Source organism: Typopeltis vanoorti, chromosome 23, assembly GCF_054136105.1.
Source record: "Typopeltis vanoorti isolate ZY-2024b chromosome 23, IOZ_Tvanoo_1.0, whole genome shotgun sequence".
Lineage (NCBI taxonomy): Eukaryota > Metazoa > Arthropoda > Arachnida > Uropygi > Thelyphonidae > Typopeltis > Typopeltis vanoorti.
The window spans coordinates 60,645,416-60,671,893 of record NC_143571.1 but is presented as its reverse complement, the minus strand read 5'-3'; the positions used below and the strand labels follow the sequence as shown (position 1 = coordinate 60,671,893).

At 35.0% G+C, this 26,478-nt stretch overlaps 1 protein-coding gene across 1 annotated transcript in view; it reads left to right on the top strand.

Moving 5' to 3' along the window:
- grp (serine/threonine-protein kinase grp) overlaps positions 1-26,478 on the top strand; it is a 207,825-nt gene that overhangs the window by 171,965 nt on the left and 9,382 nt on the right. The window contains exons 11-12 of the mRNA XM_090412954.1: positions 615-807; positions 16,497-16,625. Coding sequence (XP_090269080.1) covers positions 615-807; positions 16,497-16,625 — 322 coding nt within the window. The remainder of the gene's footprint in view (positions 1-614; positions 808-16,496; positions 16,626-26,478) is intronic.

Sequence of the window (26,478 nt, the reverse complement as noted above, 5' to 3'; positions counted from 1 at the left end):
CTTTATGATTTTGGGATATCCATATGGTATTAAATTACATAAATTAAGATACTTTTCTCTCTTGTTTCAAAAATTTCTTAAATTGTTAGTTATTAGTGACAAGTTTAGATTTTCAGTAGAAATGAATTGGCTGCTAGCATTGAGGAGTGTATGCATTTCATCGAAAAAAAGACTACTGATTAATCTCTTTAGCTTAATACCTCAATTGGTAAGTCACTGCTCTTTACCACAAAAGCTGCAAGTTCAAATCCTACATAAGACGTGGATATTTTTATTAAAAAAAAAAAAAAAAAAAAAAAATTGCTTTGTAGGAGTTTATATAGCTTCAGTTTGCAGTTAACTTTATGAAGTAATTAAGAACTTTTAGCTTTTATCACTTTTCTGATGTATTTTTTTCTGAAGTGCAGGAAATGGTGAGGAAAACACATTTGCAGTCTTTGAAGTGATTGTTGCTTAAGTTAGAAAATATCTGTCTCTACATTCAAGTTAAAAGGAAAGTAGTCATGAAATTGTTGTGCAGCGTAATTAGCCAAGAAAAAAAATAAAAATATATACAATGTTGTATACATTTTTTTAAATTTACTCTTTTTTTTTTCCCCATTGTATGTTGTCAGGGAAGAGTCTTTAACTAAATTATCCAGCTCGCAGCCTGTGCCAGCCTGTAGGGAAGAACAGCATTTGTTTTCAGAAGAAATAGACTCCTCTAATATGGAAGCTGTGGGTAGAGGTATCAGTTTTTCACAACCTGCTCATCCAGAGCATATGCTGTTGTCTAGCCAGATTGCTGGAACTCCTTCAAGTTCACAGGTAATTCATTTCTAATTTATTGCAGCAAAACACACAGGTATTCTCTTATTTAGTAACATGGAGAAATTGAGATATGCTGACTTGTTAACTGGACATATAGTTATTAGTACTGTTCCAGTGGTCATCCTGATGTACTAATCCATTCAAGGACCAGGTAAATGTAGGTGATAGTAAAGCGTCATTGTTATTCTTAATGAAATGATCAGATATGATACTGCTATATGTTAAGATATCTAAAGCATAATATCTTACACATGAATTTTTAGGTATTTCTAAACATTATGCAACTATCTGTTACACCTCAACAACATTGCTTTGGCTGGACAAGTTTGAATGAAATTTAGTATTTGAAATAACTCATTTTAATAAAGCCCAAATTTTTGGTTGAAGTAAGAACCATGTTTAGTGTCAAAATAAGCAAAATGACATGAAATCAAAGTCATCTGTCACATTAGCAAATTCTTAGACCATATGGATGATTTGTTATAATGGAAAGTCTTTTAGTGAATTAAAAAAAATTTTTTTTTAGGCTTTGGTCAGGACTTTTTAGTAGTCTGTTAGTGTCAGATTGACTGGATAAATTATAAGAGAGGCACATGTATACCAGAATGCAGTCAACTCTCACTATAGCAAACTTTCAGGAATCAAATAAAAATTTGTTACACTGTTTACTTTTAGCATATCACTGATCAGGAGAAATGGAAATTAAACTGATGTTAGAATACAAATATTTCACTGTACTTCTCATATATAGCATAAGTGCAGAATAAAGTAAACATGCAGATGAACTGGTTATAATTGCTTGTAGTTATCAGTGTTTTGTGTGTGAATGCTAGGACTAAAATATAAAACAATACTGTGATGTAAACTAAGTGGCCACTTTTGACTAGAAACACCTCCTTATTTTCCTAAATGGAAAGGTGTTCCTAGTGTCCGATTAAATTATTTTACATAAATTAGTACACTTTTCAGCATTTTGATAAGTCTTTTTATGAGTTGCTCTCTCGAGCATTGATCTTTCATATCAGTTCAGATAAGAAGCTAGATATTTCACAGAAACGCACCAACAGGGTTGTATTTTTGAAATCATTGACAAGTTGCATACTACTTCTACCAACTGTGATTATACAAGACTGATATTTCATATGCCATCGTTAGTTCCATGTGTTGGTGCCATTTATCCTACTTTGACTGTGTTACTTGGTCAAAACAGAAAAGAATTATAGAACAGATTACATCAAGATCGTTACACTTCATAAATTTAGTCTTCCATAACATGGAGAGGATGCTAGTCATAAGTACATTCAAATATGAATGGTTGTTTATTTAAATAAAATTCAAAGCCTTATTACATGATTAGTTAAGTGGATAGTGCTTCCCCTTTCCACTCAATAGTCCATGGTTTCAAATCCTGCTGTAGTAGGATTAAACATGGATGTTTATGAATGTCTACATTGGAAATGAATTAGATTGCTTAGTGTAAAGAAGCCTGAAGTGTCTCCACGTTGCTATGTGTAAGATAGGTTTACAGTTTTCTGTGGATGCAATTTACACAAATCTTCAAACTTCAACTGTAATGATGGACATTATCCCAAATCTGGGAAATATATTAAACTGCATGAAGTAGTTAACTTACTTCCTAATCTAATCTGAATCCTAAACTAATTGAATAATTAATGCAACTTCATAATTACACGTATTTAATCTATATATTTTTGAAAAATCACATGTCATTGCATTTTTGTACTGTTATGTTTCTTAATACCATATTGTTTTACCTCTAGCATACATGTACTGGCTGTCTAGACAGTGGCCATTGGTTCTTGGTGCTAGTCATAACAAGAGCCAAAATAGTTAGCAAGTGTATTGATAAAGTACTGTATTAAAAAACATTTCTGATTATAATAATACCAACTTCTAAGAAACTATGCTACATATCAATTAACAGAAATCTTTCCATCTCTCAACAGAATAAAGTTGCTCTTTTTTCAAATTGATATGTTTGAAGGCATTTTGAGGAAAGAAAAAAAAAAAATTGTGCCAAGTTTCACCTGTTACTGCATTGATGAGATATTACACGTGGCCAGGACACATTAGATATACAGGGTGTTTCAAAAAGAATGTCTCGATTTGAAAATTGTATATCTCTGCAACCATGAACCACAAATGAATGCGACTTGTACCATGTGAACGGCCTTGGCCCAGAGTTTGATATGACGTGCAGCAGGTGGAGGGCACATTGAGCATTTGTAATTGTCTTGAGTGAAACTTTAGGCCTTATTTCATACTTGGTAATTTATTTTGTAGCTGTACCACATTTTCATTATCAGATATAATTATCTGAAATCTGGTCATTCTTTTTGAAACACCCTGTATTTTAACACACTCAAACCCCAGAATAACATTTACAGCAGAAATTGAACACAACTACCATTCATTATTTCCAATTTCAGATAATTACCGACAGACTCCCCAGTCTAGATGGCTTCATCATTTTAAGGGGGTAGTCTGTATCACTATGGAGAGTTCACTCTTCAAGATCAGATCATCCTATTTCCAGCTTTCCTCTTTAGATGAATCTAAATATCTTCTCTAAGGGATGGAGGTGTTCATCCATTATGTCCCCATGTATGTCTTTTCATATTTCTTTGATTATCTTCTCCAATACTTGGTTTTCTTTTATTTCATGCAAGATTTCTTCATTAGTTTTTCTTTCTCTCCAGTTTACTTCTAGTAATACTCTTTGACAGTACATTTCAAATGCTTTAATTCTTTTTCAGTCTTCTGCTATTATAATCCAAGTCTCATAACTATAAAAGTATGCTCCAAACAAATGTTTTTATAAATCTTTTCTGTATGTCTGTAATCAGATAACACATCTGTTTTAGATGTTTTTAAATGTTTTAAATCCTTTTCATCCTCACTTAATAGTTATATCTGCAAAAAACACACTCCTGGTCTAGATAACTTATCTACAGAAAACATCAAAACAAATCTTAATTAATTTCCCTATACTTCATAATAATAAATTAATGCAGAGCTAGAATTATTTACTCTTCAGAATTAGAAATGTCTTCCTAATGTCATGCATACCAACAAGAGGTTCTTGTTCTTCATAGTAGTTCCTTACACTGGGAAGCTTTCTGAAAGAACAAAAAAAAATCAGTACAGACTACCTGTAAACCATTATTCAGACTATTCTCTCTTATTTCTTTTAAAGATTAACCATTTGCAGTACCAGGAAGAGAGGATGATTGCCAATAAACTTGCCCATTATGGATAGGTTTGCAACTAATGAAGAGAACACAAACTAAATTTATAAATGAATACAAAGAGGTAGACTAAGTAGACCATGTGCAAGGCTTCCTTCATGCAAAAATGGTGAAAATCAGTACCTTTAAAAAAAATTTTGGTTAAAGTTGACAGATTACTTTGAAAATAAGCACATGCTTTGCAGAAGTCTTGCAGCTAATTTATTTTAAATTACTCTTCCAAATCTTTGGAAGTTTCTTATCCTCTGCCAAACCCCTGACTGCACACAAGAAGATATATCAGGACATTAGCTTGAATCATTGAGCCTTAGTTCTCTGAGCTATGTGCTGGGCCTATACAAGAGAAGGATCAAACATACCATAACTAACTTGCATCCAAAACTCATCTTTCGTATTGCTTATGCTAAAGCCTGAAGTAGCTGCAAGAAAACTATCAATATATGAAACTGATTTTGAAGGAACTAAAAGGAGGAAAACTGTATCCTGTTTAAGTGGTAGCCATGTTTTTTTGGTCTCTAACCAGCGTTATTGGTCGTAGCTTTTGCACACCTGCTGTCTCCAGTAGTACATCTGGATGGTTCTCTTGCACCACTACCCACAGAAAAAGCAAATGCCCTGGCTCTTCTCCATTCCATCACTCATCTTGTCCAAAATAATATACCAAAGTTTCCTGATCTTAATGGCATTCAACTTTCTAAATGCTTGTGCTACACCAGACTTAACTATGTTGCCTTTTTTACTGTGGATTTGAGATAGATGTTGGAAGTTTTTCCACTTGGTTATATTATAAATTAATGATGGCAAGAAATTATATTTTTGGTCTAATCCTTTATCCAAGCGTAAGCAAAAAAAAAAAAAAAAAAAAAAAAAATTGTGCGTGAAGTAACATGACTGGGTTACTTGTATATAGAGGCTCATGACTTCACATTAATTGCATTAGTATCTCATAATGCAGTGTACATATCCTTATGGACATATACAGGGTGTTCGGGATAAATTTGACAGTTTCGTAAGGAAAAAGAAAATCTTCTTTGTATCTATTAAATTTAATGAATTGACAAAAAAACATTACAGGCAGAGTTAATTACAATACTATCAACAAGATTTACTCAAAATAACCACCATTAGCATCGATCACAGCTTCAATTCTGCTTCGGAACCTCGAACAAGCTGATGTTACAGTCTCCCTGGGAAGGGCCGCAAAAACTGTTTTAATTTTATCCATTAACTGGGCTTTTGTATTACTGGAAGTGCGATTGGTGTCTTTTTCAACTGCGCCCCATACAAAATAATCCATGGGGTTAAGGTCTGGGGAGTTTGGAGGCCAAACATTTGGACTGGTGAAGTCGTAGAAATTTTCAGACAACCATTTTTGACTTTTCCCAGAGGTGTGGCAAGGGGCCGAATCCTGCTGCCATACATACGGCCTACCATTGGCTACCCTTGTTATCCAGGGCTTGACTACAGTTAGCAACTCCACGAACAAAGCCCGAATTCCAATGCCAGGGTTCTTCAACACCTGCAGATTTGCGAGGAATTCTGCTGTACGAACGCAATCAGATCGTCTGCTAGGGATCTTTCTTCTTGCTACATCCTCGTAGTCACCATTGCAAGTCTCTAGTTCATGCCTGATTGTTTTTACTGTATTCAGGGAGCATTGGGAAGCAGTCGTAATATCCTTATTTTGATGGCGGGCACGAATCATCATGATACAAGTTATTCTCTTCCATGATTCAGGTGGGTTCCAGCTATCCATCCTTTCTGACATCTTGTATATGAATGAAGAAGGGTCCAAACTTTTAAATGAAGAGAAGTGTGTGTTAATACATGTAACTTACGGAAAAATATAATTAATTATAAATATGTCAAATTTATCCCGAACACCCTGTATAATGCTATGCATTATGGGAAGGGTCACTACCCAGACCAGTTTGACCTTTATTGAGGTCTCATCAGTGGGAACCAGATCCAGAAGTGATACCAAGGTTGAAGTAGTGCACAACTTATATTTCCATATATGAGAAGCCAAAAGATGTTGCACCTTTTTAATAAAATACTCTGGATTTGAGATAGATGTTGGAAGTTTTTCCACTACCTTGGTATCACTTCTGGATCTGGCTCCCACTGATGAGACCTTAATAAAGGTCAAAACCTGTCTGGTTTTGATAGTGACCCTTCCCATAATGCATAGACATTATACATGTCTCTAAGGATATGCACTTTGCATTATCAGATGCAAGTGATGTGAAGTCATTAGCCTCTGAGTTGCCCAGTCCTGAAGTTACTTCAGGCACAGACTTTATTTGCTTACACTTGGATAAAGGATTAAACCAAGAATATAATTTCTTGGCATCTTTAATTTTTACTTTGTACTTTTTTTTTCATTGGTATATATTCTGCAGTCTGGAAATTTGGTTTACATATAAACCTCTACCTCAAACTACCATTCAGTTTCTCTTGCCTCGTTTCTCAAACATAATGGAAAGAACCATCAATACTCATTCCCATGCTGCCTCGACGGCTCAACTAATGACCACCAGTATGGTGGTCATCAGTTGAGCTGTCAAAATTTTGTTGATCAACAGGGAACCTGCTTATGTTATTATCTCTGGATGAATACAGTGGAAAACTTTGGCAAACCTCAAGTAATTACCTTTGATATCTCCAAAACTTTTGACTTGTACAAATGTCTTATTAAGCTCCCATCATTGGTCTTTCTCCTGACTTGTGCAGTTGGTTGCCAGCTTTGACTGGATGGACGCTAAGTGATGGATGGTTCCTTATCTTCTGACTGTGCAATTAACTCTGGAGTTCACAAGACTGTTTTTTTTTTGCCCAGTTCTCTTCCTTCCGTATATCAGTGTACTCCAGCTGACTGCCAATCCAATAAAAATTGATGACAACATACTTCACTCCTTTTCATTTGATAAACCTTGCAATACACAAATTGCCACAACCTCTAAACTCTACCCTAGATTCTGACCTCCAAAATATTCATCATTGGGGGTTTGGATAAACTTGTCAATTTCATTGCTAACAATGCAACTCTGTTTTATTTCTTGCAGAAAAATATCCATTTTCTTCTAATCTTACTTCTGATAACCCTATTTAAGACAAGGATAGAGTAATCCCAAAAAGATAAATCTCATCTCTCATATCATGAACACTATTAATATTGCCTCCTCTGCATCCAAAACTTAGATTTTGTCTTTCATTTGTGGTTTTACTTCAGCTCCAAACTAGCTGCTAACTATACAAAACACAAATCCATCTGACCATTGAATATTGCTCTCTCGTGCATCTGGAGTGATTTTTCTAAGAGCTCCATAAAATCCAAGATTCTGTATAGAAAATAGTGGTTAGATTGATTGACTCCTTTTTTCACAAATATTCCTATATTCGTGCCTACATGAATGTCACTCACTTTCATGTAGGCATGCAGTTTCTGCATCTTGTATCTTCAAAGATACCAGTCTTCAAATACGAGGGTAGTCTGAAACATTTTCGGCCTAATAATGAAAAAACAAATTTATTTTCCCCTTAAGACTAATATATTTATTACGGTAATGCTCCAGCACCATTATCCCGTCCATGTAGTGGTTCTCAGTGAGATCTGCAAAATATCCCTCTACAGCTGCAATCACCTCTTGATTCGAAGAAAAATGCTGACCAGCGAGGAAGAGTTTTAGTTTTGGGAAGAGATAGGCATCAGAGGGAGCCAAATCTAGGGAATAGGGTGGATGTACCAACAATTTATAGTGCAGATCCCTTAATTTTCCATTGCCAAAAACACCTTTGTAGGCAGGTGCATTGTCCTGATGAAAGGTGTTTTTTTTTTTTTTTTTCTCCTGCAAACTGAGTCTTTTCTCACGAAGTTTTTCATTTAGTCTGGTTAAAAGATCGGAATAATATTCTCTGGTTATTGTTTTACTCTTTTCAAGATAATTAATAAACCAAATGCCTTTTAGCATCCCAAAACACCAATGCCATGACCTTTCCTGCTGATGGAACCGACTGTCTTTTTTGCTGCTGAACAACTGGCTTCTGTCTGCTGTTTGGATTCTGGTGTGTAAAGGTGAATCCAAGTCTCATCCATAGTAATGAATCAATGCACAAAATCAGTTTTATTTTTGTTAAAACGCTCTAACCGTACAGAGATTTTCTTGCAAGTGCATTTTTGATCTGCTGTGAACAAGCAAGACACCCATCTTGCACAAAGCTTTTTCATTTGCAATTCTTCATGCAAAATATATCCTACACATTCTTTTGAAATGCCTCTAGTCTCTCTTCTAGAGACTAGAGGCATTTCAAGTTCATTCGAAGTTCATAAAAGTTTATGAACTTCGAATGAATTTCTTTTAGCATTAAACCTTCTTTTACAAAGAAGTTTATAACCTGCCATATTCAATTTTATCCATTTCAAGGGATACAGACAATTTTGCTTTAGACAGCTGTATAAAATAAACTACTTGATAGAATGACTTGCAATTTTACATGGATGCTTATGGCAGATGTAGTAACTCAGAAAAAAAAAAATCTTGCAGATAATGTTGCCATCTATGGTCTAGGCCGAGAACTTTTCAGACCACCCTCGTACTTCGTGGCTACTGTTAATCAGAATTAATATAGATTATTTTTCCTTACTCTTCAAAATTAGCTTTTCAGTTTACTAGTTCTTGTTGTTATTAATACTGCACATGTTCATAGAAACATGTTCATGTTACAGCAAGTGATGCAGTCATCACCTGCTGTAACTGTTTTTTTTTTTAATAAATAAAAAAAAAAAAAATTCTATTTGCAAAGGGATAATAACACAGTAATTGTCATAAATAATGAAGAAGGTAATGTAACATTTAAAAAAATTTTTGATTAATATTTGGCTCTTTTTAGTATAAAATGTGACGAAATTAGGAAATGACCATAAATATTTCAAAATGGAGTGCACAATATTTTTACAAGAAAAAAAGAATTGGTATCAAAATTGAGTTCAACTACAGAGTTTTACTAACATTCAAAGTGAAAAATTCACTTTTTGCTGTTTAGTACTTCGTGGGTCCTCCTCTTGTCTTTACTACAGCTTGACATGGGGGGGGGGGGAATCATTGACAAAATCAATTTCCTGATAGATGCAACTGTCAATTCATGGTTCCATAGCCTTATAATGGCTTTTTGAAGCCCTTCTTGTGTATCTGTCTTCATTTGGTACCACAAATTCTCAATGAGATTGTGATCTGGGCTATTTCCTGGCTATAATAGTCATTGAACTGAGTGGTCATTTAGCCACTTATTAACCTGCAACAAAAACTAAAGCTTTTTTTAAGTACTAAACTGAATTCATATGGTATATTTTAGGGTTATAATAGCATTGCTTATACTTCTCGCCCTATGACAAGAGACAGAATCATCCTGAAAGATGCAGTTCATCGTTATGGTAAAGTGTTCTCTGATAGTAGGCAGCATTTCTAAAATCTTCTGGTACACTTGTGCATTCACTTTGCATTTTGTGAAATGCAAGTGATACAAATCATGATATGGCATGCAGCCCCAGATCATCTGCCTAGCTGAGAATTTGATTGTTGACACCTTTCCCCTGATCATCTAACTCTGTCTGCTGTCGGTGCCCTGCAGGTTAAACTTTTCTCATCAGGAAAAAAAAGTACTCTTTTCCACTGATCATGAGTCTATTTGGCATGCTCTTTGCACCAATTTAACCAAGCTAATCTCATATTTTTGGTTAACAAGGGCTTCTTTTTTTTAAGGTGCCTGAATATCAGTTCCTGACGAATGAGTCTTCTCTTGACAGTTAGAGCTTGCCACAAATCCCATTTGTTCTTCCCACTCCTGTTTCAGTTCTCTGGAACAAGATGGAATTTTCAATTTCAAATTTTCCCAGAACACCTTGGTTATTTTGTAATGTATTAATTATGGCATAATCATAAAGAGTATTAGTATACTTATTTATATGGTGGGGGATGCTTAAGGGTCAAAGCTGTATAACTGAGAGGAGAATTCCACATAGCCTTTAAAGGAATGCAGAGAACCAACCAGGGCCTCTGACCTAATGTCCAATCCTCACTTACTCGTGGTACACCATGCTGGGTATCTACCTGGATACTGGATGAATGAGGATGGGCTGGCAATTTGGGATTTAGCCAACCAAATTGTATTCTTATTGGTTAAACCAATATAGAAAATTATGGTACAACGTGACAAAATTTAGTGCTGGCTGGGGCATTGCCCAGTTAAACAAAGCCCCTGTTGTTTTTGCCAGGGAACCAGGGCGAACAGCGAAAATTCAGCTACTAGAACAAATCTGAAAGCACATTCCAACTCAACATCACCAGAGTTAAAGATCGGTACTATCAACATAAGAAGCCTGAATAGCAAAGAAATGGAGCTAGCTGAGGAATTAGATAAGTACCAGATCTACATAATAGGGGTGACTGAAACAAAAAAAGACAAAAACTGGTGAGATCTTTCTGAACAATAAATACAAATTGTTATATGCAGGAAATGACAATCAAGGAAAAGCAGGAGTAGCCATAGTATTCAACACAAAATAAGAGGCTAATCTTCTTGAATGGCAGGCAGTCTCGAGTAGAGTGATATGGACAAATATCAGAATGGGGAATTGGACAATGAGACTTATTTGTTTCTATGGTCCCACAGAAGATTCTACTAAGGTAGAAGTGGAGGAATTTTTTGATGCTTTAGAAAAAGCAACTGACACAATGAAAAAGGAAAAGTTGGTCCTTGTTGGGGATCTAAATAGCAGAGTAGGAAATGATTGTCAGACTTACAAAAATATTTTTGGAAAATTTGGAGAAAAGAGCAAAGCTAATAATAATAGCAAATACCTGTTGGATTTCTGCTCAGGACATGGACTGGTTATTACTAACACCATTTTCCAACATAAAAATGTGCACAAATTCACATGGAGAGAAGAAATAAGGAATAAGAAAAATCTCATTGGCTCTGTTATTGATGATAGTGATGTTTTCTTCCTGGTGCAGGACACCAGAGTGTACAGAGGATTTGAAATTGGAAGCAATCACTATTTAGGCTTAAGCAGGATAAAATTGAATTTCTTATTGAAAAGAATAACATGTAAGAAAGTTTTAAAGTGAATAAAAGTTGAGCAGCTCTCAGATGTGAACTGTAGACTAACATACACAAAGATTATTGAAGAAAAAATTAGAGTTTGAGAACAGGAACCAAACCTAGGAGAATCAGTGGCAAACTTTGAAGAAAACCCTGATTGATTCAGCTAGAGAGGCACATGGTGAGGTTGTCTGCAAGGATAGAAAAATCAGAACTCCATGGTGGACAGAGGAAGTTAAAGAGGCAGTGAAGGAAAAGAAAAAAGCATATCAAAAGTTCCTGGCAAATAAGTCGGCTTGTGCTCTTAGAGAATACAGAGACAAATGTAAGAAAGCTAAACAGTGTGTAAAACTAGCTAAACAAAAGTCATGGGAGGACTTTGGCAAGAACATAGAAAATAAATATCAAGAAGGTGGTAAGATATTCTGCAGGTTGTTTAAGAAGCTTAGAAATGGAGGAAAGAGTGCTGTAAAAGGAGTTAGAAATAAAGGTTACATGAAAACAGGAGAAAAAGATATCCTTGAAGTATGGAGTAATTACTTTGAAAAATTGCTAAAATGAAACAAGCAGTGATAGCACAGTGGTAACAAACACTCAACAGGCATACTGTCAGGAATACATATCCATACTTGAAGTAGAAAAAGCCATCAAAGGCTTGAAATGTGGAAAGGCAGCAGGAGTAGATGATATTCGACCAGAAATGCTGAAATATGGTGGTATAAAAGTGTTACAGTGGCTGCACTGCATAGTTTCAAAAAGCCTGGACAGAGGGACGAATTCCCGATGATTGGAGCAGAGCTCTAATAGTACCCATATATAAAAAGGTAAATAAAACTGCATGTGAGAATTACAGAGGTATTTCCCTACTGAGTATTCCTGGCAAGATCTATGCAAGCTTACTTGAGAAATGGTTGAGAAGAATTGTGGAAGAAAAGCTTGGTGAAGAACAAGCTGGATTCAGGTTGATTAGAGGCTGTCAGGATCAGATCTTCACTTTATGACAAATAGTTGAGAAATCATGGGAATATAACAAATATTTGTATTTAAGTTTTGTAGTTCTGGAAAAAGCATGTGACAAGGTGCTAAGAGGAAAGCTGTTCAAAACACTCCTGTTATATGGTATAAATTGGACATTATATCAAGCAATATGTAGCCTTTATTTGAGTTCTAAATCAGGAGTTAGAATCGAAGGAGGTACAGGAAGATGGTTTAAACTAAAATCAGGTGTGTGAGTTAGGGATGTACATTATCCCCTCTGTTATTCATAATCTATATGGATCACATTATGAAGGAAAGTGATATTAAACATGATATCAGAATTGGAGATGTTAATGTCAGCTCTTTGCTTCATGTGGCGATGTTATACTTCTAAACTAATCCGCTACAAGTTTGCAAGAGTCCCTGACTAAATTGAATAACTGTTGTAATAGATATGGTATGAAGGTGAGCATTAAAAAGACATACAATGAAAATAGGTAGTATTGTTGAAAATGTCAACTGTGTTGTGAGCAGAGAACCTGTGGAATAAGTAAAGCATTTCAGCTACTTAGTCACGATTTTTACTGAAGATGGTAAATTAAATATGGAAATAGACAACAGAATCAACAAAGCTGGTATGGTTGGAAGTCACTTGAATAAATTCATATGGAATAAGAGAGAAATTAGTCGGAACACTAAATTAGCTGTATACAAAACAGTGTTCAAACCAGTTTTATCTTGTGGATCTGAGAGCTGGGTCAGAAGTAAAACACTTGGCCAAAGACTAGAGACCGCAGACATGAGAGTCCTGAGAAAGATTAAATGCGTGAACAGATGGCATCAATGGCAATATCATGTTAAAAACGAGGATGTTAGGAAAGAACTTGACATTGTTGGCATCCAGGAATGCATTAGCAGAGCTAATCTCAGGTGGTATGGTCACTTAAACAGAATGGGCGAGGAAAGATTAGCAAAACAAGTGTTCTCTGCCAGGTTGGCAGGAAAACGACCCAGAGGAAGACCAAGATATAGGTGGATTGATGCAGTACAGTGTGCCTTAGACGATAGAAATATAAATTCTGATAATGATAATATTTGAGTCTTGACAAGTAACAGACTGATTTGGAGGAAAATTGTAGATAGGAAATTAGTAATGATGTAAATTTTTCATGTAGTACTGTCATATCCTGTACACCCCTTGAGGGTACATGTGAGGAATTTGATGATGTATATGGTGTGACATGTTGACAAATATAAAATTATATTTAAATCAGTTATCAATCACTGGACTAATGAAATCTTGTAGTATATTGTAGTTTCCTCAGGCCAACATCATTAAATTAATTTGTGCTGATTTTCATTGACATATCCCATTCTGATCACTAAAAATTTATAATATAAGTACTTGCAAGTGGATGCAGACTTTTTCTTCTGTGTGCTGTTAGTTTTGCCCTCCTTTTGTACACACTGGAGATTGCTTTGTAGGCTGGGGGTGGATGAGTCACTATTTGTTGCATCACAAACACCTTCAATAAGAGATTTCTTAACACCAAAATTAAACAAAGTCCCTTGTCTCTTATTCATATTAAAATTTAAATCTGTAGACCTATTACTTTTAAAAAATCACGGCACTACGTTTTCGAAACAAGCACTTTCACCCTACAATACGAACTTGTGAAGTAAGTATTCAGTATTACTAGATTTGAGAACCGAATTCAGACTACCTTGATCTTCAATTTCAGTGGAAAAATTTTCTTTATACTTCCTTGCTGATTGGTCACTAACATTTGCAACATAGATGTTATTTCATTCAGTTTTGAGAACAGAGGGTACTTCGCCCATTATTGTAATCGGCTTGCAGGCAATTTTTATATGCAGTCATAAATGGCGGTATTCCCTTTCCCGAATTACTTCCATGTTTAATAAAAATGCACGGCTTGGGGAACATAATTTGGGAAACCCTGGTGTAGACAGTGGCCTGTCTACACCAGGGTTTTCTACCTGTTGCCTTCCTTTCAAAAGATCCAGTTTCCTTCAATTTTGACAGCAGCTATACCACAGTAATTAACTACAGGACACCCTTTTAGCGAGAGGAATAGCCTTTTCTATTCAAAGCATGAATTGCAATTTTTCTGCGAAGTGTTAACAGCATGTAACTGGCCATAGCGATCTCAGTATGAAAATGCAAAAACTAGCTCTTGCTGTCTATTTATAGCATAAAAATTTTTTGACACAATAGCAGCATCTATTACATTATACAGAAACCTGTGGGAATGATAGATGATACAATGCAACAAAATATCTAATGATAAACCAATGAAAATGACCATTTAACTACTAAGAACTATATGTAGGTGATTCAGCTTCTGTGAACATGGTTGTACATCTGTTAGAAAACTTGCTTCAACTGGGAGATTCTTTGACTGCTTTAGAGAATGGCATAACAGCAGAAATATGCAAAATTACCAAGCACAAAACTAAACATAGTAAGCCATCAGCTATTTTTCTACTGAAAACATTTTTTTTATTTCAACATTGTGAAATTGTTAATTTAAAAACCGTATTTCTTGTCATTTGTCCTTTTTTTTTAGAACATCACCAGAGACCTCCAGGAGTCGAGCAAGGACTCACTGGGAAAGGCTATACCAACTGTTAACCTTCTTTTCTCTCATGGATATCTTTTTCTTCTCATCTTATAATGAAAAATTTTATCAACTGATATCATATATATAAACCTGTCATATCACTCCTGTTTGCCAGTGTCTGCATTCTGATACTTTTAATCTACATATTCTACATTCCATAATCCTGATATAATCTTTGTACCTCTTCTTCTTTTCACCCTTTCCATAGGTTCTTTATCCTCTTGGAACCCAAGAGACTAAATTTCCACATAATAGTTCAAGTGCAATCATATGAAGGTCTTGTAAAGAAGCAAAATGAATTTCTTATCCTTACATGTCAATTTTTTTATTTTTTTTCAGCATCACAACTATCCTCTGAGTTTTATTTGCAACTTGTGACATTTGAACTTCAAATACTATTCACCATAATCATAAGATTCCTTAACATTTTCTCCAAACACAACCTTATCAACATAATATGCTGTTGAAATCTCATTATGCTGAAGTGTATACTTTGACATGATCATTCACAGTACTGGCTATATTCATAGTTTGGTAAAACAATCCTCACTATAATTTTGTAAAGCATGTGTGTATGTTTTCCTTTCAGTAAACAAAAATATATGAAAGATTTCTTTATGCTATAAATTTGTTAATACACCATTATATAAATGACAATGACATGGATATGTAAGACATTTGCAGTGCTAACAATTATCTTTCTTTGGTGCCATAATGATGCTTGGCTTATGATCATACAAGATCTGGATCAATAAATGTATATAATGGATAATCACATATTTTACTTCGAAAAAAAAAAAAATTTACATGGTTAAGCATTGCAGTCTAAATAGATATGTTTCATGTTTGTGATCTGCTTCAAAATATTTTAATTATATTTTTTTCAACTTCAGTTTGATTTCTAGTTTATATAACATCCATCGATAGGTGTATATATAGTTTATATATCCTCAAATGTACAAGACACTATTATAGAACTAAATGATAAGTTTACATTGCTAACTTCCTGTCAGAAATGTTCTTCCAAATTAGTTTTATTCATCATGACCCTAGAACTTTTTTTAGCCATCTTGGCATCAAACACCCGTTTTGCTAGCCTTTCCTCTTCCATTCTGTTAAGTAACAATATACCACTTTAAATTATCTCTGTTCACACATTCCTGAATATTAGTGATGCCAAATTCCTAATATCTTCATTTTTAATATGATTTCATCTGTTCATCCCTCAGTTTTCTCAAACTCTCATATTATGGTATCTAGTCTGATCGGAGACTAGACACCTTACATTTATAACCCAACTCTCAATTGAGAGTTGGATTATCAACAATTTATAACCCAGATGAGTCCTCAGACTCCCTGGAGGTGTCAAATAATAATATCTTGTCTCAATATAAGAATGCAGATCAGCACGATAGAAGTCATTTCTAAGTTTTGTGACCTCCAGAATAAAATTGGCCATATAGCTTGAACGAATAAGTTATTCTTGTGTTGAAATTAATCATAAGTTTTTAGAGTAGTTAATCATGCATGTGCATTCTTTGTTTTGAAAATACATGAATACAGTAGTTAACACATTTGAAATAGAAGTAAATAAATGCATGTGGCCAACTTGTTACCATTTTAGTATTAAATACTTAATATATATTGAGTTTATTTTATATTTATAATTACAATATTTCTTCAACTATTGTAGGGTCCTTTACAGCGTCTGGTGAAACGTATGACAAGATTCTTTGTACACACAGATGTCGAGACAACAGTTAGTGAACTGAAGAGTTTATTTGAAAAACTGAATTACTGTTGGAGGATCAGCCCTGGACAGGTTAGACAAAAAATTTTGCATATGTCAATTCTTTCTGTAGTTTGTGCAAAATTATACTTGATTAGATTAAGTTATTAAATCTAGAATATTAACAATATAATCGAATGTTATGTATTTCATATTAGAGCCTCATTCAGCAAAAGTATTATCTTTTAGTTGGAAGGCTAGGATTCAAATCCAGTTTAAGATTCAACAAACCTTTACAGGTTATCCGATCTCACCAAGATGATGTTTTTAATTTCATAAAAACTGGCTAGTAGAAATTAATTTGATAGATCTAGCACATCATTGCAGGTGTGATTTAACCATTCTATCATGGCATTAGCTAAGGTTTCTATTTTATTTTATAAAAGCAAATTCATCTGTGAAAAGTGTCGGAGTTCCTGAACTGTTATTAGAGGAGGATGTAGCCTGCAGTGATCAGTGTAATTTGATATGCCTTCATAGCTTTGAAACTTTGGATCCTTTACCGGACCAAGAATGAACATTAAATGCAGAGGGGCTTTCTGTATCAAAACAGAACATCTTACAATATACAAAAACATGACTGTCATATTAGTATAGCACAATTGGAAAAATGAGACATTGTTTCATTTGGAAAAGACCAGTTTGATTCTCATCATGACAAGAGGAATCTTTGTAGACTTTGAAGGTGAGGAGCTTGATCTCATACAAAGGTGGTAAGGTTCCTGCTCCTAGAAATTCTGTTTTTTCATTTCTGCATATAGATAATACAGGTTTTCTATCCTGCATACAAAAAACATTTCTTCCAGACAAATAATATTAGTGGGATGTAGCGAGTAGAGATGGAGGATTAAGTAGTGCATATGGTGGTGGTGGATTGTGTACAGTAGTGCTCTCCTGTGATGAGCCCTTGGAGGTCTTCTCTAAGAGAAGAATAACTAATGCTGTTATTATTATTATTCTCTGTTAAGTTGTTAATGCTGACATCAGTGACATTGCAGTTTTAATGGTAAGTGTTGCACTTTGGACTGCAAATGCTAAGATTAGTGTACTGTATTTGTGGAACTACTGCTTTAGGAACTGGATGAGTTTGAAATAAGAGTGTACACTGCAAGTGTTGCAAAGACTACAGTGCATTGCTGCTATGATATTGAGCATATTGGCTGGTAGAAATAAGGTTGAGGGAATTTGTAAATTTGTATAGATTAGTGAATAGGTGGATAACAAATGATATGATATTTAAGTTCACGAGGAATTTTGCTGGATTAAACATCATATCACTTGTTTTCCAAGCACTTGTCAATTCTGCACTGGATTTCAAAGTGATTTGACATGGAGATCATTTGTCATAAGGGGGGGGGGGGGCGCCAGGGCATATCCCCCCTTAGTATACTATAAAATACCAGTTTTACGAGCACTAAACATACTGACCACTCACAATATAGTCTTGAAGACAAATCCCATTTTTGTTTGCATAAGCAAGTGTACAATAAATTGACTTGTGCTTTACAGAAAACTAAAGCTAGGTAGAAAGGGAAAAGATTGTGTTGAAAGAAAAGAATATGTATAAGCAACAAATAAAGAAAATTACCAAACATGTAGTGAATATCCCAGCTTACATTAATGAGACATGAATCATTTGTATATGACTGGCATGTTTAAGGAGATAGGATACAGATAATTTGTTAGACAAATATCTAGTTATCTAGTAATTTAATGTTGTATTATGGATCGTGCAGTGGCTTACTATGGTAAGAAATGAATTGTTATTCTATAATCTCAGGCTATCCTTCGATATGCACCCTCAAGGGGTATTCAGGTCTTCAGGCATTTGACTGACTTGAATTTGGGGGAACTAAATGAGGGGAGAGAACTTTTTTTTTGGTGAAAAAATAAGCAGTAATAGCATTTGTTTGGTATTATTGTTAACTTAGTAAATGACTTGGGCAAAATTCATCAAATTGTGTATGATGACATGATTTGTCTTGGCATGGCATGAATTAAATGAGAGTTCTTAACAAGCAACAACTTATATAGTTTGTTGTGATTGTCATTTGCTTCTTTTTTTTCAGTAACATCATGATCAGCAAAAAAAAAAAAAACCTGAGATTTCTACCCCAAAAAAGAGAGGACTTTAGTTTTCATAGTACATTTACAAGGTTACTTTTATAGATTAGGCAAGTTGCAGAAGTTTATTTTTATTGATGATTATAAAATTCTATGAGCCTTGTGGTTATTTAGGCAGAAACAACAGTTTTGCTGGGATTAGGAGATAGTCACAAATGTTCAAAGTAATTTTTGTAGTGCCCATATCTTTGCTCAGTGTTTCCTCAAGGCCTTGGAAGTATTGTCTTGGATGACAATAGCTGTCATCAGCATAGATAAACTGTTGACTAGCTGTTGGAGGGGTATCACTTGTGTACAGGTTGAATAAAGCTGGGGCAAGGACAGATCCTTATGGTAATCCATCATGTAAGATAAATGTTCTCCTTTTTTGTGAATTGAGATGAACCTTTATTTTCCTATTGGAGAGCATTTGCTGTAGTAAGTTTAGTGTTTTTTTGGCAGTTGATTATTTTAGCTGCTGTATACAGTAAACCTTTCTTCTATATGGTGTCCTAAGCTGATGTTAGGTCTATGAAGGCAATACCTGTTTTATTAAAACCCTTATGGCATCCAGGTCCTACATTGACCAGAACCTAGGACTTGGTCACTGCAGCTTCTGCAAGCTGTTCACTGAGTAAGATGGCTTCTATTTTTGGAAAAATTTTAGAGTATAACAATCCTTTAGCACAGCAGTTATTAGAATCATCAGTTGTGACTTATTGGGTTTTGGCAGGCTATTATCTTTGATTCATGCCAAAGTTTTGGGAGATGTTAATCATTTATTATTGTGGAGAAGAAATTTTATAGCCAGGATTTTGCTCTTGTGCCAAGGTGAGTAAGAAAGTTTGGAAGGATGCCATCAGTGCCAGGAGCTTTAGCTGTTTGAGTTAGTGCTTCATTAATTTCATTTACTTGATTGGAGTTTGCTATAGATGTAGACATAAAACATTTTTATAAAGACAATGGATCTCTTTTTTTTGTTGTCTGAGAAATTTTGGATTTGTTAGGTCTGAAGGCAATACCTGTTTTATTAAAATCCTTATGGCATCCAGCTTCTATATGGGTTGTGAGACCTAAGACAAACTGGCCAAAATTTTCTTTAGTAAAGAAAATTTTGACCAGTTTGCTTTCCTGAGATTCCATTGGGGTATTGGATATTTGAATCAGAAGGCTGAAAACATGGCTTCACTAAGGAAATTAGACATACAAGTCAGCAGATTGTTCTTGTAATCAGACAACACATGTGACTGGCTTTGAGTGTTGCTTTATAAAAGAATTGGGTTATGGTCTGAATTGCCTAGAGCACGAACATTAAACGAGTTACTAGAGGAAAACGTTTTGGTGAATGCTTAGAGTTATCTGATATTTTAGTAGACATTTGAGTAGTCTGTGCACAATTGTTGGCAATAGTTAAATGTTTTTGTATTGTGAACATTAAAATCAAGAAACATGGCTTCTAGTACACCAACCATTCTGAACAAAGATAGCAAATGAATTTGATAGAATGAGGTAGAAAGATTTTTTTAGCCAAAGATTTTAAAAAAAAAAATCTTAAGTTGGAAACTGACATGCTATGGGTGAACAAAGATGAGCCAAGTTTTTCTACTTGATTAGAAAGTAAATTAAAACATTGAACTTTAATCCTTTACCCAAGCATAAGCAAAAGTTTGCACATGAAGATGCTTCACATGCAAACTTTGAATTAAAAGGATTAAAGCAATATGTCTTGTGGGAAGTTTTTGGTATTGAGACCACATTATGATATAAATAAAGAGTTTAATAATAAAAAAATAAGCAATTGAAACAAAAGTTTTGTAAGTCTTTTACATCATAACATTATTATTATTCCTGTCACCTCCAAGGAGTCCGAAGACTCATCGCGGGAGGACACCTACAGCTGTCTCAACCACTACACCAAACCTCTACTACGAATCATCTCCAACAACACCATCTACCGGCCACCACAACTAGTATTTTTTGTCTGTAAATTGCGTGTATTCTGAAGGGCCGATTTGTCTGTATGCAGGATGAAAAACCAGAGTTTCTGGGAGAAAAAACCTTGCTACCTCCATACATCATAACATGGTCTCAATACTGAAAATTTTTCACATAACTGTTAAACCACAAACTTAAATTTGAATATGATATCTTGTCTAGTATAATCTAAGATTAGTAGTGCATAAAACTGAAATCGGAGTTTCATTTAAGAAAAGTAAGCCTGGTTTTGCAGACTAGAGGTGGAAATGAAAGCCCATCGAAATTAAAACTAAAACATCTTTGTAAATTGAATCTGGAAAGCTGTGATCAGTTTGATTTATCTGCATGTAATCTGTTTGACTTTTCATGGTTGTCTGAGTTCAAATTTGGAGGTACATGGAATATAATATACAGTAAGATTCTTTTAAACCATGGTCATGGAGAATCTTGCCCAACTCCCTTGCAATGTATAATTAGTATGAGTGTGTTATGTAAATTTCATTCCACCAAATGTTGTAAATATGTTAGCATGACTGCTACAGGTGGACTAAGGGTGAAATGATTCATAAACTCTTCTAGAGATCAAATGCAATACTTTTTTTTTTTTTCAAGACACTTCAGGCTTTTAATAATCAGGGGAGTAATCTTGCACCAAGGAACAAAGATTGTGTACCATCTAGTCTTTCACAAATATCCATGCTGCCATGGGATTTGATCCTACAATTTGTTGATTGGAGAGTGGGTACACTATTTGCTCAACCAACCAGATCACTTAATTATTTACATTCAATCACATTCAATGTCAGTGAAATGACATATGGTCACTCCCATACCTAATTGGGTTTTGGGAGTGAAGCCTTCTGCTAGAAGTGGTAGTGTTGCAGATGCCCTTTCCACAAAGAGTTAGTAGGATAATCACAAACATCCATGTTCCTGGTGGGATTTGAAGCTGTAGCCTCTTAGCTGGAGAGCTGATATGCTAATCACTTGGTCAACATGACTGGCATCTAGGTCAGTGCTTTGCATAAAATCAGATGTTCATATTTCTGAGATTTGGTACTCAAGGAAGAGAGGGGGGGGGTATACAGAATACTGTGATAGTACTAAATGAAATTTATTACTAAGTCATTAAGTTTTCTTTCAAATTAGTTTGTCAGCACTCCAATATTGTCAGATCTTCTTTGTCTCCATAGACAGAGCTTCTTAAACTTTTTCCCACTCGCGATCCCCTTTTCGCCTGAGAAATTTTTATGCGACCCTGGGTAATATAAAATAGGTATACAAATCAACCATTTACTGATAATAAATCAGAAAGAAATTTATTTTAAAACAGTTCTTTGGCATACATATAATTTTACCATTTATATAAAGAATTACAATACAAGTCTCAAATCTGAGACGAGGTGCTTCTGGCAGCATTCATTGGCATTGCATGTCGTGAGGCATGCTCAGTGCAAAGGGTGCATGTTGTGTGTTCAGAACCAAGGCTACAGTGAAGTAGCGCGATGCAACACGGGCGAGCGCTGCCAGAAACGCTTCAGATTCCTACAATTTATTGATCTTGAGTTCAATAAATTGTAGAATCAAATCCCATGGCAGCATGGATGTTTGTGAAAGACTAGATGGTAGACGGTTTTTGTTCCTTGGTGCAAGACTACTCCTCTGCATATTAAAAGCCTCTACATCAACACCTGTTTTACCAAGCTTTTCTTTTCCATTCACTTTAAATTACCATATTACAGTGGTGTTCAACCTTTTTTTTTTATTACGCAAGGCTACTTTTCTATAAAAAGTTATTCAGCAATCTACTCTCTTATATAGTTCACGTTCCCCCAACCTGATATCTGATTACGCACAACTAAAAAAAAATACACAACTAAAAACTTTATTTGTGTATTTAAAAATTTATTTATCACTTTGTATTATTTTAATACAACAACAACAAAAAAAAAAAAATATATATATATATATATTTTTTGTCATGTTGTACCATCATTTTTTATTTTGGTTTAACCAATAAGAATACAATTTGGTCGGCTAAATCCCAAATTGCCAGCCCATCCTCGTTCGTTCAGTATCAAAGTAGATACCCAACAGGGTGCACCACGAGAAGGTGAGGATTGGACATTAGGTCAGAAGCGATGGTCGGTTCTCCGCATTCCTTTAAAGGCTATGTGGAGGTCTCCTCTCAGTTATACAGCTTTGACCCTTAAGCACCCCCTGTATGTATTAGGAAAGAACTTGACATTGTCAGCATCCAGGAATGCGTTAGCAGAGCTAATCTCAGATGGTATGGTCACTTAAATAGAATGGGAGAGGAAAGATTAGCAAAACAAGTGTTCTCTGCCAGGTTGGCAGGAAAACGACCCAGAGGAAGACCAAGATATAGGTGGATTGATACAGTACAAAGTGCCTTAGACGATAGAAATATAAGATCTGATAATGTTGGAGTCTTGACAAGTAACAGACTGATTTGGAGGAAAATTGTAGATAGGAAGTTAGTAATGATGTAATTTTTTCATGTAGTACTGTCATATCCTGTACACCCCTTGAGGGTACATGGCAGAAATTTGATGATGATATATATATATTGGAATAATATATTTATAGCTCTATTTTGGAAAGCCAAAGTTAGAAAAAAACAACAGATTGATTACAAACTCACTACTTACAGGAAATGCTGGTTGATTTAAAAAATACAATTAAAAAAAAAAGTTAATGTGAAATTTGGCATTGTTTGGACCTCAATATTTTCATAGTCAACTTGATAAGAAGTGGCCAATTGCAGACAATCATCCAAATAATCATTTGTAATTTGGTTTCTTAATTGATTTTTTATGACAATCATATTTGAAAAAGCGGATTCTGACAAGTATGTCAATCTGGAACACGACAGAATTTTTCGTTCAATATCAGTTAATATTGGGAATTTTTCATGTGCATACTTCCAAATGACTTCATTGTTTATTGATTTTAAATGTAAACTATTCTGAATGTTTATTATCTCAAGTTCTACTTCAGCTTGGTTTATATCAGACAGCCCACTAATTTTATTTGAAATTTCTGTGATGTTCAAGTTTTCTTGAAATTGGATTATTGATAAAAGATGCAATCATTTCAGTTTTATTTAAATCTTGAATTTATTTCTTCCTCAACTAATTCTATTTCACGAATAAATTCTTTTAAATTATAGCGAAGCATTTCTTGATTTTGTTCAAAAAATGTTAATAAATATGGGAGATGTCTAAATTCGCAGTCATTTATATTTTTCTTTAATAAAAGTAAGTAGGGGGTGCTTAACGGTCAAAGCTGTATAACTGAGAGGAGACCTCCACATAGCCTTTAAAGGAATGCGGAGAACCGACCTGGGCTTCTGACCTAATGTTCAATCCTCGCTGTCTCGTGGTGCACCCTGTTGGGTATCTACTTGGATACTGAACGAACGAGGATGGGCTGGCAATTTGGGATTTAGCCGACCAAATTATATTCTTATTGGTTAAACCAAAATAAAAAATGATGGTACAACATGACAAAATTTCATGCCCGCTGGGTCGTCACCCGGTTAAACAAGGCCCCCTTTTTTTTCACCAGGGAACCAGAGCGAAAAGTCAGTTACTGGAACAAATCTGAAAACCAACCCCAACTCAACACCACCAGAGTTAAAGATCAGTACTATCAACGTAAGAAGCCTGAATGGCAAAGAAATGGAGCTAGCTGAGGAATTAGATAAGTACCAGATCGACATAATAGGGGTGACTGAAACAAAAAAGACCAAAACCGGTGATCTTTCTGAGCAATAAATACAAAATGTTATATTCAGGCAATGACAATCAAGGAAAAGAAGGAGTAGCCATAGTATTCAACACAAAATACGAGGCTAATCTTCTTGAATGGCAGGCAGTCTCAAGTAGAGGGATATGGACAAATATCAAAATGGGGAATTGGACAATGAGACTTATTTGTTTCTATGGTCCCACAGAAGGTTCTACTAAGATAGAAGTGGAGGAATTTTTTGATGCTTTAGAAAAAGCAACTGACACAATGAAAAAGGAAAAGTTGGTCCTTGTTGGGGATCTAAATAGCAGAGTAGGAAATGATTGTCATACATACAAAAATATTTTGGGAAAATCTGGAGAAAAGAGCAAAGCTAATAATAATGGCAAATACCTGTTGGATTTCTGCTCAGGACATGGACTGGTTATTACTAACACCATTTTCCAACATAAAAATGTGCACAAATTCACATGGAGAGAAGAAATAAGGAATAAGAAAAGTCTCATTGACTATGTTATTGATGATAGTGATGTTTTCTTCCTGGTGCAGGACACCAGTCACAATAAAAAGACAAAGACGATGAAAATAGGCAGAATCACTGAAAATGTCAACTGTGTTGTGAATGGAGAACCTGTGGAACAAGTAAAACATTTCAGCTACTTAGGCACGATTTTTACTGAAGATGGTAAATTAAATATAGAAGTAGACAACAGAATCAGCAAAGCTGGTATGGTGGGAAGTCAATTGAATAAATTCATATGGAATAAGAGAGAAATTAGTCGGAACACTAAATTAGCTGTATAGAAGACGGTGTTCAAACCAGTTTTAACTTATGGATCTGAGAGCTGGATCAGAAGTAATACACCTGACTGAAGACTAGAGACTGCAGATATGAGAGTTCTGAGAAAGATTATAGGCATGAACAGATGGCATCAATGGCAATATCATATTAAAGATGAGGATATTAGGAAAGAACTTGACATTGTCAGCATCCAGGAATGCATTAACAGAGCTAATCTCACTTGGTATGGTCACCTAAACAGAATGGGCGAGTTAAGATTAGCAAAACAAATGTTCTCTGCCAGGTTGTCAGCAAAACGACCCAGAGGAAGACCAAGATATAGGTGGATTGATACGGTACAAAGTGCCTTAGATGATAGAAATATAAGATCTGATAATGTTGGAGTCTTGACAAGTAACAGACTGATTTGGAGGAAAATTGAAGTTAGTAATGATATAATTTTCATGTAGTACTATCATATCCTGTACACCCCTTGTGGGTACATGGCAGGAATTTGATGATGATGATAAAAGTAAGTATTGTTGTTAAGTTTTTATTGAACTTAACATAAAAAATTAAAAAAAATCAGCTAATGCCTTTTTGTTCCCGTATACGGGGAGTAGGCGAGGCCATTTAGCCCTATCTAACTTTTGGAGACTGACTGGGCAGTTCAATCTCCACTGGTACCAATCAGAGATAGATGGCCCAAGGCTATCACTAATTAAGCGGTACACAGTGAAGAGAGACGGCTCAAATGTGCCGCCATCTCGTGGTGTCCCTAATCCTAACACAATATATTTAATGTCTGAAATAATGTGGTTTCTACGATAGATTTTCTTGAGTTTACAGGATGAAAAACCCAAGTTTCCGGGAGGAAAAACCCGCTTGCCTGTACCAGAGATCGACTAACTTGGGAACCGGTAGAAAAAAGGCTTAGAAAAACTTCCTCTAGTCGCCGACTAGAGGAAACCAAGTCTTCCTTCGTGTGGCCAAGCGTCGTGGTGTGCAAGCGCCACATCCACTGAGCTACACAGCTCTTAGCATGTCAGCAAGGCTGAACTTAACATGCCAATTAAATTTTTATCTCTACCTTGTAACTTTAAATTTAAATTGATTTAATTTCGTACAGAAATCTACTAAAAATGATAAGTGTAACAACCATCTTTTATCACTCAATTGTGGATAAATATCTCCTTTTTCATCAAGAAAAATTTTTATATCGTTAATTAATACAAGAAATCTTTCTAAAAA